Source organism: Gopherus flavomarginatus, chromosome 7 (genome assembly GCF_025201925.1).
Source record: "Gopherus flavomarginatus isolate rGopFla2 chromosome 7, rGopFla2.mat.asm, whole genome shotgun sequence".
NCBI lineage: Eukaryota > Metazoa > Chordata > Testudines > Testudinidae > Gopherus > Gopherus flavomarginatus.
The window spans coordinates 98,179,158-98,199,355 of NC_066623.1; the positions used below are offsets into that span (position 1 = coordinate 98,179,158).

Genomic DNA, 20,198 nt, shown 5'->3' on the forward strand with positions numbered 1-20,198 from the left:
AACTATCTCGTTTGTACCTGGTTATATTTTAATAGGACTTTTTTACTACAGACTTTTTGAAGAACCCCTTTCCTGAGTCTGCAACATAAGAAACCATAAAATTGTGTAGCATCCCTGGTTAAATGACACACAAGCTGATCAGAAAGAGTTGAATTATTCCAGTACAGTAATTAAATAGAACCTGCTGTTTTTTAAAATCATACTTTCTATTGTTTTATTTTTCATGAAAAGAAAGGTACAATATGTTTAAAAAGTAAACCTGTTTCTTTTTCTAAGAACAGAGCTGGTTGGAGCTGTTTGTATGATAGGCAGGTTAGTCCTGTTGTTAAGGCACTTAATCGGGACTCAAGAGTTGTGGGTCCAGTTCGCAGTTTTGCAACAGGCTTCCTCTGTGATCCTGGGCAAATCACTCAATATCTCTCTCTACCTTAGTTTCTATCTCTGAAAAAGGAGATAATAATCTTTGCATTCTCTCACCCTTTGTCTGTCTAGATTGCACACTCTGCAATCTCTCTTATTCTCAATATACAGTGCCTAGCACAATGGGCCTGATCTTGGTTAGAGCTTTTAGACACTACTGAAATACAAACATCATTTTATATGTAAAGAGCCAAATTCTGACCTCCGTTAGAATACCAGTACAGCCCTCCTTACCTGCAGTTATTTTCAGAAATCACCAGAAAAATAATGAGGTTATTAACAAATGATTAACAGTGTTTTTTTAAAATAAAAGTATAGAAAACAAAGTAATTGCCTGCTATTAAGGGATAAGAAAACTGTCTCATGAGCCTTGTGTTTGGAATGTTAAATTTCCAAACTGAGTTTTTTATATTCTTCATTATAGGAGTTCCCACTGTGGCTGTGTGTATGCATTACCGTTTCCTGCGCACCATACACAGACTTTTTTCAGGAGTTCATTATATGGTCTGGGGGGAGAGAGGGGAAGAAAAAGAGTCAAACACACAATATAGAATGTCTCTCTATATCAAGTTGTCCTTAAATTTGACCAATACTTTATTTGCTTCCTTTTAAGTTATTGAGTATAATGCAGATAATTAAACCATCCTTAATAGAAACACCCATTGAAATGTCAAAGGTCATTATTTTCATTAATCACTAAGGGCCTAATCCTGCTTTGAGCTTCATATATGCAGACATCGGAGCAGAGCTCATTGCAGAATTGGGACCTAATTTCCGCCAATGCCCACTTCATTTGTGATGCCTATAAGAAATGATTCACAGAAGATATTTTTCGTCACATATGTTTTAAAAAAAAAAAAAGTGTTTTGCTCCACCTTGTTGCTCACAAGCCTCTGCCGAGTAATTGTGTAAGCTTATTGCTGCCCTTCCTTCCCTTTTCTCATTTTTGTTGTTGCCTCCTTTGTTGTCTTAAGTCTGAAATAAGACTAATTGGGCCACATTCTACTTTTTTTTGCACTCAAAGGCTCTTTGCACATTTTGAACATTTTAAGTTAATAATCCATAATAGGGTAAAGTAATTCCCTTTTGAGTATTTTTGTGAAAAGTTTTTAGTTTTGTTCAACGGCCTGATTTACTGAGAACGTGCACTGGCTTTTTCCACCAAAGAAACCCTTAACTTTATTTTAATGTAGTTTTATGCATGTGACCTTCTCTTTGGTACGTGCAGTAGCTATTGTAGTTTTCCATGTTCACTTGACCTTTAAGTACATTAAGATATCTAATCTTACCTCATTTCAACCACAAAATAGCATTCTAAGGTTACTTATCGTGCAGGTTTAGACAGACAAATGCTGTTTAAGATTCTAAAGGTTGTCAAAGGTTTGCAGAAGTCCGTGTAACAAACAAGTGGCATTCAGCGTAAGTACTGACTTTCACCCCATTAGAAATTGCCATTTCAGATCTCTGTTAATGTGAGTTATTAGTGAACAGTGTTGAAGTAACAGTTGAATAAGGACTGGATCTGTACATGTTCAACGTTTAACATTCTTACAGAGCACTTTGAAAACTTTGCACTTAGTTAAGTTTGTTTTATTCCTTTAAGTGTAAATATTTAATGAGCAAAGTAAGAATTATGGCAAAGGATGTGTTAATCCATACCTGGTTTAACTAAGCTTTACTTAACTGAAAAAGTAAATATGGATTTTTAAAATGATTTCATCTCGCATCATTTAAACTGAGATGGTTTTAAAGGAGCTTAAGGCTGGGTTAGGGTAGGGAGGGAAGCATTAAGGCACCCAGCTCTCATTCAGTTTCAGTGGGATTTGAATTCCTCACTCTCTTTGGCTTCTTTGAAAATCCCATCCTCATAGTATTATTAGTAACATTCCAGCAGGCTAAGAAGTTTGTTTCAAGTATGTTTTGTAAATTGATTGCATCCCTTTAAAACTGGATTATTCAAATTAGTCTGGCCCTTTCAATTCTAGCCTGATTTTTAGTGCCATATTTTCATGAATGCCAAGAGTTGGAGCTTTAATGGTTGGAACCACCAGAAATGAGAGATTCCAGGATATCGTGTGATATACAACACTGCTCCTAGTTCAAGCAAATCTTGAGATAGTGGCAGCTAAAATCATTTTAAAATTGGTGTATGTTTATGTGGTGGGCTGCGCAGGGAAGAGACAGGATGGTGACTCAGGCTATTGTGATTGTAATGGCCAGTATTACCTACCAAAGCATAACATGAATGCTATATGCTGTTTGAAAATTGAAACTATGAGAGCTTAATAATATCACTTTTCACTGGTCCCTTAGGGTATGTCTGCACTGTCTGCCGGATCGGCGGGTAGTGATCAATCTATCAGGGATCAATGTATCGCGTCTAGATGAGATGTGATACATCGATCCTCGAACGTGTTCCCCGTCGACTCCAGAACTCCACCAGGGCGAGAGGCGGAAGCGGAGTCGATGGGGGAGCAGTGGCCGTCGATCCCGCGCCGTGAGTACGCGAAGTAAGTCAATCTAAGTCGATATAAGATATGTCGACTTCAGCTACGCTGTTCTTGTAGCTGAAGTTACGTATCTTAGATCGATTCCCTTCCCTAGTGTAGACCAGGCTTTAGACTGGAATGCTGTTTTGGCACGGGTCCAGTATTTTGGGCCAATGTAATATTTTATTTGAGAGTAGAAAAATGAAGGATGTTGACTTAATGCTAGATGTTAATTTTAAAACAGTTCAAAATAGGTATCCAAAATACACCGAGGCTCCCCTCAGCTTTTAAAGTTCATCACTCTTTTTCTCAAGGTATTATTTTATGAACTGGCATGGGACAAATGAAAATGAGCCATCAGTCTGGAGGCATTCTCCAAAGAAACCAAAGAATTCCTATGAGAAGAAATTACTGTCAAATGGAACTCCTATCCTTGACACATCTCCAAAGAAACAAAAGAATTCCTATGAGAAGAAACAAATGCCAGATGGAACCCCTATCCTTGATGCAGATTCGCTAGAATATCTCTTTGCACAGGTAAGACATTGTATAAAATAGTGTTAAGCCATTTTTCCTGTGATTGAAATGGTTATATGCTTTATATCCGCTTGCATAAAACTGTCCCTTTCTCAGGTTTTAAGGAACAGTCTTCCCATAGAAATTAAATGTAGAGATCCACCTCATTTATCAGTAAATGATTATATCTTATGGTATATTTTCTGGTGCTTTATCCAGTCTGGTTTTAAAAGTCCAAAAAAATGGAGATTCCACCTCTCTCTTGGAAAGCTATTCCTCAGTCTAAAAGTACAATCTCTGCTGGCCAACAGATAACAATATCAGGGTAATTTGGAACAGCCTGCGTACCTTACTTCTAAAAAAAATTGTATGGAGTTAAAACTTTGGCTGAGTCCTGATAACAAAAGTACTCAATCACCAGCTGGCTTTCTTTATTTGTAGTTCCCTTTTCCCTATCTGCTGTCTGTTTTGTGTATTTATTTTTAAAGAGAGTAAGCACTTTGAGGCAGAGATCCTGTCTTCTTACAATACCTAATACATTGCTGCCAGAAAACAAAAGATAATATTGATAGGAGAAATTGACTATACAAAGGAAACAGGGAACTAGACCATTGGTAGAGACTGAATTGGTGGAGTGCTATGAAACGCACAAAGTAAACGAACTGGAAAAAAATAAGGAACATTTTTGTTACTAACGTCTTTATAGTACTCTTAGGTGTTAACTGTAACTATAGTGGCTACAAAATTTTCAGACAGAAGTGTGACTTTCAAAGTTAACTGTCCCTTTTCAGAAGCAAGATAAGTCTGAACAGAGCTGTTAGGGTGATAGTGTGTTGCTTAGTTGTGAAACCACAATAAAGAAAATATAACGTAAGCTACAGCTGAATGAATATTTGAGAAATCACTTTTGAAGGAAACGAGAACTGCATAAAATACATGGAGTGGAGATTTTTTAAGGGGCATCACCCCACAACGTTTTATTCATTAAATGATCATACACGTCACATTGTATCATAGTCTATGTAGCTATTGCTTGAAAACCTTTATTATCAGTTTTTGTTGTTTTTTTTTTAAATAGCTCTTTATTTGGTCACTGTGGAGAAAAAAAGGATGTGCATTAAACTACAGGATAGGTTGTCACCCTAGCGAACATTATTAGACAGTGTTAGAGTGTTAACAAAATTGTACTTGTGGGGACTAACATTTTTTAAAAAAGAAGTGGAGTGTAAAAATCCCAACTCCAGTGTAAGTCAGAAAAAAATATCATTGTCCTGAAGAGTTTACAATCTGATCTTTAAGATGTAATTCAAGGAGTAACAAACAAAAGGATGGGGTGAGAAAAGACAAAGTTAATGAAATAAAATCATGGCTATTTTGCACTGGATAGTAAATATCTTCATGGTGCCACAAAGGTTTATTTTCTTCAGTTATTTTTTTAGGAAACACTGAGGAGTGGCGGGGTGGAGGGGTGTCTTTGGAAGGATTTGAGTGGGATGTGTGCACCAGTGTAGGTCCCAGTCTTGCAGTGAGATGCACAAGGGATCACCTGTGCCCACAATGAGTCTCATTGAAGTCACTGAGGCTCTGCAGGTACACAGGTGTTCCTGCACATGTCACAGTGGAGAGCTGGGGCTTTAGTGACCATGTAAGTGTGATCTCTTTATGTGCTATAAAACTGCCATTGAAAAAAACCTTTTTTTGTCGGGCATCGTTGTTACTGCTTATTCTCAAGAAGATGATTTTAAAAGATTTGTGGTGTAAGGGTGGCCTGGATTTGTAGTGTAAGGGTGGCCTGGATGCATCTTTATTTGTCCAATTTTATATGTCTATGTCCAGCAGAAGGCAGCACTTCCTGTTCTGGAAGGTTCTGCTGCTGCTTGTGTAGGGCTATGATTGTGTGTGTGTGTGTGTATATGTGTGTGTATATATATATAGACTATTGCAAACATTTTTAAAGGAACTTTAAAAGCAGCAAAGAATCCTGTGGCACCTTATAGACTAACAGACGTTTTGGAGCATGAGCTGGATATTTCCATTACATGCATCTGAGGAAGTGGGTATTCACCCACGAAAGCTCATGCTCCAAAACGTCTGTTAGTCTATAAGGTGCCACAGGATTCTTTGCTGCTTTTACAGATCCAGACTAACACGGCTACCCTCTGATACTTAAAGGAACTTGTTCTCTTTTGCTTCCCATTAAGGGACAGTATGATTTGGTGAAGTGCCTGGCACCAGTTCGAGACCCTAAAAATGATCAGGAGGTTCATGAAATTGAAAATGAATGTCTGGGAATGGCTGTCCTTGCAATCTCTCACTATGCTATCAAAAAAAACATGAAGCTGCCAGAACTTCCCAAGGATATCAGGTTAGTGGATAACTCTCACTCAGTACTGTTTATGCTACTGCCCTCTTCTGGATAGAATATTAGACCTACTGAAATGTGTATGGACACCTTGCCCTCTAGTGGCTGATCTGACAGGGAATATAAACCAGTGATGGGCAACCCATGACCCCCCGGCTGCTCGCGGCCCATCAGGGTAATCTGCTGACGGGGCACCAGTTTGTTTACCTTTGTACGGCTGCCCGCAGCTCCCAGTGACCACGGTTCATGGCCAACGGGAGCTATGGGAAGTGGTGCAGGCCACAGGGACGTACTGCCCGCTACTTCCCTCAACTCCCATTGGCCAGGAACAGTGAACTGCGGCCACTGGGAGCTGTGGGCGGCCACGCAAATGTAAACAGTTTGGTGGTCTGCCGGTGGATTACCCTGACGGGCCATGTGCAGCTTGCGGGCCGCAGGTTGCCTACCACTGATATGAGCCCTGATGTTACTACAGCTAAAAGCAATTCTATTTTAGCCCTTGTAGTAAGGATATGTAATTAGAAGATGCCCTTGAGTTCTGTTACCTGCTGGTTACAGTGAATTTTGTGAAGCCACAGCATAAGTGGCAACCATGAAGTCCTGAATATGGATTCCATCAATACAACTTCAACGTGTCAGTTTGTTATAGCAATAGATGATTCAGAAGTAGCAACTTTATTAACTAGTCGGCTGCCAACAGTAAATTGAACACAACCTTTTAGTAACATTTTAGTTTCATGTAGTGTAGTCAAATTTGCTTTTCTCATCACTTCATTTTAGTTAAATGGTATATTGTGATTTTAATTTCAGTTTGCAGTATAATTAAATGTATTTACTTGATTATAATTACAACTCTGTTTATGTAGGTGGTTATAATGTTAGTTTATTGCCCAAGTAAATGTCAGTTTCTCAAACGCTATATCAAAGATTAAGGTCAAAATTCTCAAAAGTGCGAGTCCATATTTAGGCACCTAAATTTGTGGCTTGAGTGGCAGAGATGATGAGTACCCACTGTTCTATTGATTTCATTTGGTAACTTTGGGCACCAAATTCAGAATTTTTTTGCCTAAAAGTAGTGAAAAAAATAAGTGCAGCTTAAATACTTTGTTACTATGTATCTTAATGAAATAATACTGATTTGAGACAGCCCCCTGTATTTATCTGAGGTTTTCAAATGTTTACTTATTGTCTGTATCTGTGTCAGGTTAAAAACTGGGCAATTATATCACGTGTTATGAAACTGTTTCTGTGGTATTAGTATTAAATGTACTATGAAACTCTGCATGTGTTTTCAGTAAGTTACTTTTACAGTAAACCAACTGCAGTTTCAGAACAGAAAATTGAGGTAGCAATATGAATATTCCATTGGTTTTTTTTTTCTTAGTTACAAACGTTATATTCCTGAAACTTTGAACAAGACAATCAGACAAAGGAATATCTTAACCAGAATTCGGATAAACAATGTTTTCAAGGATTTCCTTAAGGAATTTAACAATAAAACCATTTGCGACAGCAGTGTCTCTCCACATGATCTGAAGGTTAAATACTTATCAACAATGGAAACTTTAACTAAGCATTATGGAGCAGAAATTTTTGAGACTTCATCACTGCAGATTTTAACAGAGAATGAAAAACATGGATTTAATTTTGGAGACAGTGGGATCATCCCACAGTATGAAGTGATGGTGACGGGAAACAATGGAATACAGTGGAGGCGCAAACCAAATGTGAGTGTCAATTCACAGATAAAAAGACTGAGGTTATTTGGGAGTGAAAGGAGGGGGGGAATGAGAATAGTCTGCAAAAAACTTGAATCTATTTTTGAAAATTAGTTAATTGAGAAGTTTCAACTTCAGACTCTTTGGTTTGTTTAGTAGTGTTCTTGTCATTCCTTTTAAATGGTTAGCAGAACTCAGTAGCCCTTTGCAAGTGGGAAACGTACTGGCTTTTGCCTCTAGAAAAGCTTCACTGTAACCTTGGTTAGATCATAAGTGAAATAAGTGCAGCAGTCACAAAAATGTTTTTCTCTATTGTAAAACCTCCTTGTGGTTTGATCAATTTGTCGTTTTTGGACAAGATGAGATTACTAATTTGGGAAGGAAGGGCGTGGTAGTTCAGTGGCAGAATTGCATTAGGAAACTGGCAGAAAGCCTGCCTTTGGTCAGCACTAGTTCTTTGCTTTTGTGAGTGATAGAGGTCACAATGAAAATAAATACCTGTACCAAATCAGCCAAACCAGATATTGCTCAGTCGGATTTCAAAAGTGGGATTTGTGCTAATATTCTGTACCCATCCAAGCAATGAAAGGGTGTGCGTGCAAATGAATAAAACAGTAAATTGTGTTTCTGAAGTCAGCTGTATTTAAAATGCTCTCAATATCAACATTAATAAATAAGGCCACAAAGGAGGACAAAGGACTATGTCAAACTGCCTTGTAGGTTTGCATTATGGACCCTGTCCTCTGGGTTTGGAAAGTGCTTGGCACATTCTGGGAACTACAACCTCAATAATAATAATAATAATTGAAAAAGTTATATAGAATATAACTAAGTGGGAAGATGCATGTGCAGGAGTGCAGAGGATGGGAATATACTTCTTTGTCTTGGCAAGTTAATCATGAAAAACCTTTATCTAATTACTAGTTAGAGATCCTCCTTGTGGCATAATAAATATGGTAGATTGTTTTATAGTGTTATCTGTATGTGTGTATGCTATACACAGAATTCCAATAGATATCAATGGAGAGTTCATGCATCGAGAGGAGAATGTGGCTAATGAGTTTTGAACTGAGTTTTTGTAATATATGTTAATTAGTTTGCAGACATTAACTAACCTTTATTACCCGTAAGTATTATGTAGATAGCATTATCTCTTTTTTACTGATGGAGAAAGAGAAAGGTTAACTGACATGCCAAAGGTTGCGCAATGAATTGTTGGCAAAACCAGGCTTAGAATTTGTGACACTTCTCCTGGCGCCCAGAGCTGTGAATCACCTTGTTACTACATGCTTCCAGAGCAAGGGAGTCTGGCTGGATATTTAAGTCCCTAACACAACCAGCCTGTCAGCCACTGAAGTACTCTCCTCTGGGCTACACAGCACTGTCTTTGCCTTGCAGGTTGGCAACAGAAGGACCCCAGCCTCTGAGTCCTTTCAAAGTGTCCCCCTGTAGTATCCAGCCCCTAGTCACCAGATGCCCACGGAAATCACAGATCCCCTGTTCTCAAAGGAACAGCGTACCTCCGTTTATCAGTTTTTATCATAGATCACTGCCCCTGTATTATACACAGCACATGAGTGCCATTATAAAATAAAAGGAAGTTTGGTTTTTATTTGACTCTCTATTTTTTCTTAAATAATGTCAGAGATGGGAACGAATGATTAGCCTCTAGAAAACATGTTGTGATTTTATTTTATATGTAAACTAACAGGTTTAACCTCCTGTCTAAAGAAGCATATCTCACCCAAAGCTCTCGCCAGCATTTTCAATCAAACTGCTTACTTCCTCCTGTTACTTTTCTCTCTGAAGCTCACACAGGCCTATATTAGCATTTGGTTCAGATGTGTGAGAGGAGACCATTGTGAACTATACAATACTGAATTTACATGTAAACAGCCAGCTAGACAAACATTTCTTGTCTGACAGAAAATCTATTTTTCACCTTTGCTGATGGCCAGTCCCTTGAGACAGACCTTAACATAATTTCCAGCGTAAATACATAACTCCTTGCATAGCATCTTTACATACATTTCACAGCGATATTGATGCCCAGAGTGTCTCAAGCTTTTATTAGAGACTTCATATGATACTGTATGGTGAACTCTGATGTGAATACCAGACTTGGGATTCCTGTACTCTTATGTGCTCCATACCCCCTCTTGCAGTTGGAATCAAAAGGTTCCTCAGTCACAGAATGTATGAATTACTTGCTCTTGATCCTGTTTCACTAAATAGTCTTTTAGAGAATGAATCTTTATAAAATACACATTAAAGCCATGAGTGACCTGTTAATTCTGAGGGCAATGGTTTGAAAAATCCACCCAAGATTAATTTTAGCATGAAAATGTATCTTCAGTGCTTAAAAAAATATTTATCTGGTACTTCCATTCCAAAATGTTTGCAGGTTGTACAGCCCGAGAGAGAGAAACATAATAAACTAAAGAGGAAAAAATCAGACAGCAAAAACAAGAAGGATGAAGAAAAAAACAAAATCCGAGAGGAATGGAACAATTTTTCCTATTTTCCTGAAATCACACTCCTTGTCATAAAGGAGTCCACGATCAATATTAACAAGCAGAACCACGAAAAGATGGTAAGGGCTTAGGTGCGGTAAGCTCTTTCCCAGCAGAAGGACAAGCTAATGAGAGTATAGCTGAACAAAAGTGGTGCCATTAATACCATCACTCCTGTTATTTATCTAATGGGTACCAAACATTGTAATGTCAACAATTTGTGTTTTTAAAAAACACAAGTGCTCTGTTTGGAGGAACAAATTGATAAACATCTTTCTTCCCCAAAACTATGCAGCTGTGTACGTGTCACTATCCATACCACCACACTTCTTGTTATTCCCATCCAAGCCCTCCCAATATGTGGTAAACAACCCCACCACACTTCATAGTTGTCTGTGACCTCCCTGGATGCACCTTGGCAAGATAAAAGCAGTGTGGAGGAAAGAGAGAAACAGCTGTGAGCATGGAGGGAGAGGAGACCAAGAGAAAGATCAGGTGGGGAAGCGGCAGGAGAAGAGCATCAGCGAGCACAGGAATAATGGCATTCCTCAAAGAGAGTGGCCCTGACCTTTTCCTCCTGCTGAGGATTGTTTTGGATGCCTGAATTTAGAAATGAACTGTCAAAATACGTGTGGCTCCAAATCCAGTGTGGGCCTCCTGCATGCTCCTGAGAAGTCCTTTTGAATTAGAGGGACTCACATGAGTGCCAGACTCTGCACTCGTGGATCTCGTGGTTAGGGTGTGTGTGTAGCCCACCATTCAGTGAAACCATCTGCTCACCCATGCTAACTTGTCAAAAAGATATCTGAGGCTATATAATGGTCACTGTTATCCTCCTAAATATTTCCTTGTGCCGTAGGTACTTGGATAACATTTTGCCCTCCCCTTTGAAAAGTCCTGGGGAAAACAGTAGCATACATAAATTCCCAGATTCTAACCCTCTCCTTCCCTCCTTTTATTAATTTTTTTTAACTGAACTTCAATAATTCTTGACTAAAATATCTTCTTTATTCTAGGAATTAAAACTTTCTTCACACGAGGAGGCCTTGTCATTTGCATCTTTAGTAGATGGATACTTCAGACTTACTGCAGACGCCCACCTCTATCTCTGCACTGATGTAGCTCCACCTTTGATAGAGCATAACATAAAAAATGGCTGTCATGGGCCCATTTGGTTAGTTTAAATGCTTTTGTCTTGATTTTTTAAAGACATTTATCCCTCCCCTAGAGCCATAGTACTACCCTGAATTAACTGAGGATATTTAGGAGGAGTCTTGTCTAGCAGGGATTTGCTAGCAAAGAATTGTAGGGTGACTTAATTGATGATGATCAAGACTGCTGGAAACCAGCATTTATTTTTACAGTTCCAAACTGTTTCCCAGATGTTTGCATGTTCAGTTTGAGACAATTTGTTAAAATGTTGCTAAGACGGGAGAGAAGGAGAACAGCATCTGGTGTAAGTCATTTGAAATTCTAGGGTAGGATTTTCAGAAGCACTTACTGATGGCCTAATTCTTTTGTTATTGAAGTGAACAATAAAATGGCAATACTCCCAGCAACTTCAAGTGGAGCAGAGTAAGGCCACTGCTGAGTGCTTATAATAATCACACTCACAGTGCCTTTATCTTCTGTATCGTGCTGTTCTGCATGTCACTTGTAATAGGCTACAACTACATATGAAAACATAATGGCAACTGTTTCTGCAGACAGGCATAGTTCTTCAAAATTTGAAGGTGCAACAAACAGAAAACAAAGCTGTTGCATGCATACAGTTCTGGAAGCTTGTTAACAAATCAAGGTGTGTATACATGCACACAGTATAAAGTATGTTTTAATAGTGTAAGTGCTAGTATAGTGCAGTTTCTCTTTCTTGTTCTAAAGACTGTGTAGATTTCAAGAGGACATTTGATTAAAATAGCTTTGGAATGTAACTGCTCATTTGCCCATTATACTCATTCTTGTGTTAACTGTTTCAGCACAGAGTATGCCATCAACAAATTGAGACAAGAAGGGAATGAGGAGGGGATGTATGTGCTGAGGTGGAGCTGTACAGACTTTAATCACATCCTCATGACAGTGACATGTTCTGAAATCTCACAGGTATGTTGGGACACATCAGTAAATGAAGTTACCAGCATCACATACGATGTTGGAGTCAGGTAAAGGCTATAAACGCCTCTTGATCCATATATGTGTAATTCAGTAGCTTAGTGCATGTGATCCTATCTGACTAACAAGTGGCCCCAATAGCCACAACAGCCTACTTACTTACAGGGTAAATCTCTATGAGTACCTGTGGTATCTCTGTCATACTGGTTCAGTTTATGCAGAATTCCCACTGGAACTCCATGCAGGAGGGTGTGTGAGTGACAGATCCAAAGTGATGCTTTTGTTGGATCAAATATATGCTCAAAGATCGGCAGAAGGAAGAGTAACTGTCAGAGTTCCTCACTCTATTCAAAATGTTTCTTTAGGTGGTTTTCTGGACAAGTGATAGAGACATTAGATGAGGGTTGTTTGCCTGGATCTATATAAGAGGCGTTTGACAAGACATCACAGAGGAAGTTAACAACATACAGTATTTTGGAAAAAGTGACAGAATGATAAATTGGAAAGAGAATTGGTTGTAGACAAATGTTGGGAAGTCAGGCAGTCTCTTTATTAAGTGGATCCTTCAAAGGTCATTTCTTTAACATTTGTGAATTATCTGGAGAGAGAAACAGAACTTGGAAGATAGAGTTTGGCCCCCAAGCTATGCATGTACAGCTCCCACTGACTTCAGTGGTAGTTGTGTGTATGGATCTGAAAGCAGAATTGGTCCAGAGCTGTTAAAATTAACTACAGAAAGGAATGGTACTATATTTAGGAGCTGATGGTGCTCAGATGCTGCAGTGATTAGGACTATGTAAGTAAGTGGCTGGATGGACCACTTAAAAGAACCAAACTAGGAGGTACTTTCCAAAACCACTCCAGAATTTGAGCCATCTAGGGAGGAAAATGGCAATTGGAATTCCACAATATAAAATAACTAAGTGTGGAACATATGGGGGATTGAATGGGGCAAGCAAATATACATACAGTGCCTTCTTCTGCAGGGTTTATCTTCAGATAGGAGTAAGGAAGGCTGCAGCAGAGGGCACACCCATAGGTAACAGAAATAGCAAAAACTAATGGGGTGTAGGAGAGGTAAGGACATCAGTGAGTAACACTTGAAAGTAGGACTGCAGGATGTAATAGCTGCAAGGAAAGTAAAATTCCTACAACAGCTTTACATTCCACAACAAACACTTTGTCCAAACCATGGGAACAGCTATGGGTATAAGGATGGCTCCCAAATGTGCCAACCTCTTCACGGGCTACCTTGAAGAAGAATTTCTGGGCACATACACCATTAAATCAGTTTTATATACCTGAGATACATTGAGGATATCTTCATCCTCTGCACAGACAACCTAAACTCCCTCAGATTTCCACCATAACTTCAACAATCACCACCCATCCATTAAACTCTTTCTAGAACACTCCCACACTAGCAGCTCCTTCCTGGACACCACGATCAGCTTCACGAATAGAAACCTACAGACAACTATATACAAGAAACCCACGGATCACCACACCTACTTTCACAGGTCCAGTAACCACCCCAGAACTAAGAAATCTGTTATCTTCAGCCAAACATTCAGATATCTCCGAATGTGCTCTGAGGAGAAAGTCTGGAATATACACTTTAACACACTTAAAACTGCCGTCACCAAACAAGGACACCAGAGAAATAGATCCCATCATGGATACTCCAAATACACTGAGAGAACCTTCTTCAATACAAAAATAAAACCCTCTTCAACCAAACACCCATAGTCATCATGTACCATCTCTCACTGAAACACATACAAGGTATCATCAAACAATTACAGCCCATACTCAGTGGGGATCACATCCTGAAAGAAATCTTTCCTACCCCTCTCTTCTGGCCTTCAAACAACCCACCAACATATCCAAGCTCATCATCAGAAGCAAGGTCCCCACAGACCAGGACACACCAACTCAAAGCAGCACTAGACTTTGCTAGAACAGCTGCAAAACCTGTAGATGTATCTCTAGTGCTACAATGAACACTCCTCAAAACACACTTTTCAAGATCCATGAGTCCTACATGTGCCAGTCCCAACATGTGGTGTTCTCATCCAGTGCACTAAATGCCACAATAACAACTATGTGGGTGAACCAGACAATAACTACGCTCTCAAATGAACTCATAGAAAAATGATAAAAGACAAAAACACCATATCACCTGTGGGTGAACACATTTTACAAAGCGATCACTCTATATCTGACCTCTCTGTCTTCATCCTTAAATGAAACCTGTGCAACACCTTCAAAAAATGAACCTCAGAGCTTAAATTCATAACATGCTAGACACTAAAAATCATGGACTGAACACTGGATTTATGCTTATAACAGTCTATAATCCCCTACCATTTTCCACCCCACCCCCCTCGGCTTTCCTGGACCTGAAGAAGAGGTCTGAGTAAGCTTGAAAGCTTGTCTCTCTCACCAATGGAAAAGATAAATAGATTATCTCACCCACCTTGTCTCTCTAATATCCTGGGACCAACCTGGCTACGACACTACATCCAGCATTTGTAGATCAACACATTTTACAGAAGTGGGTGATCATTATCCCTTGTACAGATGGGAAAATTGAGGCACTATGTGAAGTTTGTCTCGGAAAATTAGGACTGTGAGAACCTTACTGCAAATACCTTATGTACAAATACTATAGAGCAAACGTGGGCAAACTACAGCCCGCGGGACGGTCTTGTCAGGCCCTTGAGCTCCCGGCAAGGGAGCCTAGTCCCTAGCCCCTCCCCTGCTGGTCTCCCTCCGCCACAGCCACACGGGCCGCACTCTGGCCCGCCGTTGCCGCTGGGTAGTGTTGGGAGCGCAGCTGGCTCTGGGCGGGTGTCGTGGCTGCAAGCTCCTGCTAAGGGGGCGGGGCTCCTGAGGGGCAGTCAGGGAGAAGGGGGTGGTTGGATGGGGCAGAGGTTCTGGGGGGGCAGTCAGGGGATGGGGAACAGGGAGGGTTGGGAGTCCTGGGGGCGCCTGTCCGGGGGTGGGTATGTGGCTAGGGGTCGGGAGGGCAGTCAGGGGACAGGGAGCAGAGGGGGTTGGATAAGAGGGTGGGATCCCAGGGGGGAAGTTAGGGGTAGGGGATCCCAGGAAGGGGTAGTCAGGGGATGAGGAGCAGAGGGTGGTTGGATAGCGGGTGGGAGTCCGGTGGGGGGCTGTCAATGGGTGTGGATAGGGGTCAGGGCACAGGGGGTTTGGATGGGGGTGAGGGTCCTGGGACGGGACGGTCAGGGGACAAGGAGCACGGGAGGATTGAATGGGTTGGGTGTTCTGAGGGGGGCAGTCAGGGGGTGGGAAGTGGGAGGGGACGGATAGGGGCTGGGGCCAGGCTGGGAACCCGACCCTCCATACAGTTGCACAACCCCAATGTGGCCGTCGGGCCAAAAAGTTTGCCCACCCCTGCTGTAGAGACTTGAAGAAGAATCACACCCAGAGATCTAGTATATAGCAGTTCAGGCTAAAAGATAAGAGGATAGAATTTCAAAGCCATGGGTGGTAGGTGCCTACATTTGAAAGTGTACTCCAAGGGTATGGACTGCAACTGGAGAACGTATTCAGGCTTGAGATCTAAAAGGGCATTTTCACTCAATGTCTGGAACAGTCTATCCTGCATTGTAGTAAGTAAACCATCATTTGTGGATTTAAAGTTATTTTAGGAAAGATTTATATTTTGAGACATAAGTTCAAATTCTGCAGCCCTTAAATGACACTATTAGGAATTTTAGTCCATTAAGGACTGGGGAAATTGGCCCCATTAAAATTTTAATATATGCCACTTTAAAAGCAGGGCTTTAAGTTGGCATGGGTAGATTTATGGTGCAAAATTGGTCCCTGGTTTAATTTCACTGGCTTCTTTGGACTCTTATCAGGGATTAATTTGGCCCCAGATGTGCTTGTCAGCTCCTATGTCCTATTGTTTCATTTTTCTGATTAACATTTTGCTTTTTCCCCCCTAAAATAGCAAAGGTTAAATGAATCAATCCAGTATAAGAACTTCCAGATCGAGGTGACAAAAGGCGGTTGCTTCCTTCATGGCTCAAATAAGTTTTTCCCGTCTTTAAAAGAACTGATGGATCACTTGAAGGGACAGACCCTTAGAACGGACAACATAAGCTTTACACTGAAGAGATGCTGCCAGCCAAAACCAAAAGGTAGCGACTCTCTCTTCAGCCTTTGTTCTGGAGAAGTTGAATGCATTTCTTACCACAGACGGACTTTGCATTTTGTTTTGTGTTTTTAATTTTTGACAGATTTAACAACAAATTTTAAAGTGTCCTACCTATTTCAGGGGAGAAAAGCCTTTTTAATAAAAAAGACTAAATACTTCATCGTACTGCAAGTACGGTGAACAAATTATTTTTTGAGAACTGTGTGATCTCAGCACAGGATGCTTAAGGGCTGTTGCTAATTGCTAGCATAATTTGTGCACAGTTTTAAAAGTAAGTAGCACATTGCCTTCAGCATGTAAATAACCAGCCCTGTAGTATCAACAGTAGATGACTAATTTTAATATAGCTCTTAGAGGTTTTTTAAAAAAAGAAAAATATCACAACTGACTCATTATGAATCATGTGTTTAAATACCAATTAATGTTGTAAAATGTAAGCTGTAATCATTTCGGAGCTTCCCCTGCTGCCACAAAAGACACGTACACCAAGCAAGGGTGCTGCCATCCACTGTATTCTTTGTTCTACCAAAGAAAGCATGCAGGGCGGAATGTCATGTTACGACCTTTTGTTTAAATATCACTTGCTCTTGAGATCAAGTGTTATAATAATAATTAAAGAGAGGGAAACAAAGGGGTTGATCCTGAAGCCATTACTTAGGTAGAACACACTTTGACGTCATTGGGAATTTTGTCTGAGCAAGGACTTCAGACTTTGCTTTAAAATTGGTTATGGGAGTAGAACAGAGCTGCGTGCAGTGTTGTTGTGAATTTCATTAAAGTCACTTTATAAAAAGTGTACAAATTACTTGTAGCTGAATTTTATGAAAGAGGAAGGACGTGGTGTGGTCCTGTTGATCAGATAATGGTTTCCTGTGAATAAGGGGAATAACAGAGATAAAGTAGCTACCTTTTTAGTTTGTGAAAAGTTTAGAGAAGTATAATTTGTACATATGAAAGGCATGTTGCACTACTTATGTAACAACATTGACAGTGCTTCAGAAACTAAAGTAATAATAATTGTCTGGTTTCAGAGTAGCAGCCGTGTTAGTCTGTATCCGCAAAAAGAACAGGAGTACTTGTGGCACCTTAGAGACTAATAAATTTATTTCAGCATGAGCTTTCGTGAGCTACAGCTCACTTCTTCGGATGCATAGAATGGAACACACAGACAGAAGATATTTATACATACAGAGAACATGAAAAGGTGGAAGTATGCATACCAACAGGAAGAGTCTAATCAATTGAGATGAGCTATCATCAGCAGGAGAAAAAAAACTTTTGAAGTGATAATTAAGATGACCCATAGAAGGTGTGAGGAGAGCGTAACATAGGGAAATAGATTCAATTAGTGTTGCCTAGAGCACTGAGAGATTAAAGGAATTACATTTAAACAGCCTAAATTCTTGGGATATTTTTTGCAGTTGTAGTAATTATATTATTATGGGAGGGTTAACTTTTATCTCCTGCTTACCCAACACTTCCACTGACTTCATCAGAGTTGCAGCTGTTTACGGGAGTGTAAATTTGTCTTTTGACCTTGATGGGAACTCTTGTTGCCAATAAGGCAAGATCCCAAAGGTTCACTGTTCTCTCTCTCCCCTTCCTGTTTGCCTTTTTAAAAATAATAATTAAAAAAACACCTTAGGTTTGTAAAGAAATTTTGGTGTGAAATGAAAATTATTTTTCAGTCTTAGGTCTGTATAAAGTATTGTAAGAATGCAGAGTCATGATCTGACCTTGAGAGACATGTTCTACTCCCTGTAATGGCAATGAGAAAGGATGCATATGCATCTGAAAGCCATATGGTGTTTTGTATTTGTATACCTTTAACTAACTGCTGCTATAGAGCGCAAGAAGACCAAATGTGTACATACATCAGATTGTAGATTTTCTCTGTACAGATACACAAGGGAGGATGAGTGTGCACTGAGCCTTTATTCTGAGCTCCCCACCCACTTCCAGGGCAAAGTGTCAGTTTTTGCACTCTGGGCACTGGGACTGCTAGCACTCCCTGAAGTGCAAGCCATTCTGCTTGGAGAGGGGAAGGGCTTTCTCACCATCTCCATACAGGCCAGCTGATCTGGCTGCCCTCAGAATGGAGTGCAGGTTATACCCACTTAATGGGTGGCCTAGAGGGCATGCAGGGAGCACCGGGAAACACTGTGTACGTTGCTTTCCAGAGCTCTGCTTGAAGCATTGTGCAGTTGCAATAATCCCAATGCAGGCCAGTGCTTAACAGGCACATTTGTGTCCTGTATATTTTTCAGTGCAGTTGAGTACTGGCAATTTTTGTGGTGCTGTACAAAGCAACACTAGCTAAGGTTATGATGAGGAGATTAAAAAATGGGCTTTTTTTGTTGGATTCTCTTCCAAGTGATAGTTTTAGGGAAAAATCTTAAAATGTGATTATCTGGTCAGGTAACTTCTCCTAGCATCTAACTATCTGGGAATATTAGCTTGCAGTTAGCATATGGAAGATAAAATTCCATTATTAGAGGAACTATTAGAAGTAAGGGATTGCTAATTTAAGATTAAAAAATAAACTACAGCAAAGTGTTTTCTCTCTTTCCTGTCCATCCTCCAGAAATCTCCAACTTGTTAGTAGCAACAAAGAAAGGCCAGGAATGGCATCCGGTTTGCCCTCTGGGTCAGCTGAGTTTCCATCGAATCCTCAAAGAAGAAGTTACGCAGGTAAGTAGCTGCTGAATATCAATTTGCTTTGCTGATCCTTTCAGTTGCCCCATATAACCAAACAAGAACAAAAAGCCTTCATGCCTAGGGAAATAACATGAAATCTCAACAGTGAAAGAGTCTCCCCTCCCTCCAAAGAGACTTTTAAAAAATTATTATTGGTTTAAAAGAGCTATTAAGCCACTCAACGTGAACTCAAGCATTTTAGCAATGATGGGTTATAGGCACTTGCATAGCAGGAAGGAAATACCCTGTGTACATGTTTTTCCATCAGGAAGGAAAAACACATTTCCCAGACTGGTTTTGGGTTATGGGTTTTATCACCCATACACCTTAACCCACTCTGTTTCGTAAAGATCTTATATTTTTGAAAGCTTGATTCAGGAGAGAAACATGGTACCGAAAACTTGAGATTTTTCCCAGTAGGAAACAAGAGAAACATCTAAGTGATTTAGGAGCTTAAGTCCCATTTTCAGAAGTGACAGGGATTTAGGAGCATAAATCTGTCTGAAAGTCAGTGGGATTTAGGTGACTGTAAAGGTATGTCTATACTAACAAAAAAAAAATCCAGCGGCTGCAAGTCTCAGAGCTTGAATCAACAAATACAGTAACTCCTCACTTAATGTTGTAGTTACGTTCCTGAAAAATGCTACTTTAAGCGAAATAATGTTAAGTGAATCCAATTTCCCCATAAGAATTAGTGTAAATAGCAGGAATTAGGTTCCAGGGAAATCTTTTTCACCAGACAAAAGACTGTATATATACACACACCTCTATATAACGCTGTCCCCAGGAGCCAAAATATCTTACCGCGTTATAGGTGAAACCGCGTTATATTGAACTTGCTTTGATCCAAAGCTAATGCAGTTTTAGGATGCATTAGGCGAGGTATTTCCAGCATAGATAAGGAGGTGTTAGTACCGTTATATAAGGCACTGGTGAGACCTCACCTGGAATACTGTGTGCAGTTCTGGTCTCCCATGTCTAAGAAGGATGAATTCAAACTGGAACAGGTTCAGAGACGGGCTACTAGGATGATCCGAGGAATGGAAAACCTGTCCTATGAAAGGAGACTCAAAGAGCTTGGCTTGTTTAGCCTAACCAAAAGAAGGTTGAGGGGGGATATGCTTGCTCTTTATAAATATATCAAAGGGATTAATATTAGGGAGGGAGAGGAATTATTTAAGCTTA

The 20,198-nt window shown here is 40.0% G+C and overlaps 1 protein-coding gene across 7 annotated transcripts in view; it reads left to right on the forward strand.

Annotated features, from left to right (window-relative positions):
* Nucleotides 1-20,198, forward strand: part of JAK1 (Janus kinase 1) — a 107,178-nt gene that overhangs the window by 73,212 nt on the left and 13,768 nt on the right. For 4 of the 7 annotated variants that reach the window (XM_050961973.1, XM_050961971.1, XM_050961972.1 and 1 more), the window contains 8 exons: nucleotides 3,224-3,446; nucleotides 5,627-5,790; nucleotides 7,172-7,514; nucleotides 9,910-10,098; nucleotides 11,035-11,192; nucleotides 11,995-12,118; nucleotides 16,110-16,299; nucleotides 18,901-19,007. In XM_050961973.1, coding sequence (XP_050817930.1) covers nucleotides 3,224-3,446; nucleotides 5,627-5,790; nucleotides 7,172-7,514; nucleotides 9,910-10,098; nucleotides 11,035-11,192; nucleotides 11,995-12,118; nucleotides 16,110-16,299; nucleotides 18,901-19,007 — 1,498 coding nt within the window. Of the gene's footprint in view, nucleotides 1-2,733; nucleotides 2,931-3,223; nucleotides 3,447-5,626; nucleotides 5,791-7,171; nucleotides 7,515-9,909; nucleotides 10,099-11,034; nucleotides 11,193-11,994; nucleotides 12,119-16,109; nucleotides 16,300-18,900; nucleotides 19,008-20,198 lie in introns of all 7 variants that reach the window. The other 3 variants (XM_050961976.1, XM_050961978.1, XM_050961975.1) reach the window with 2 other exon arrangements.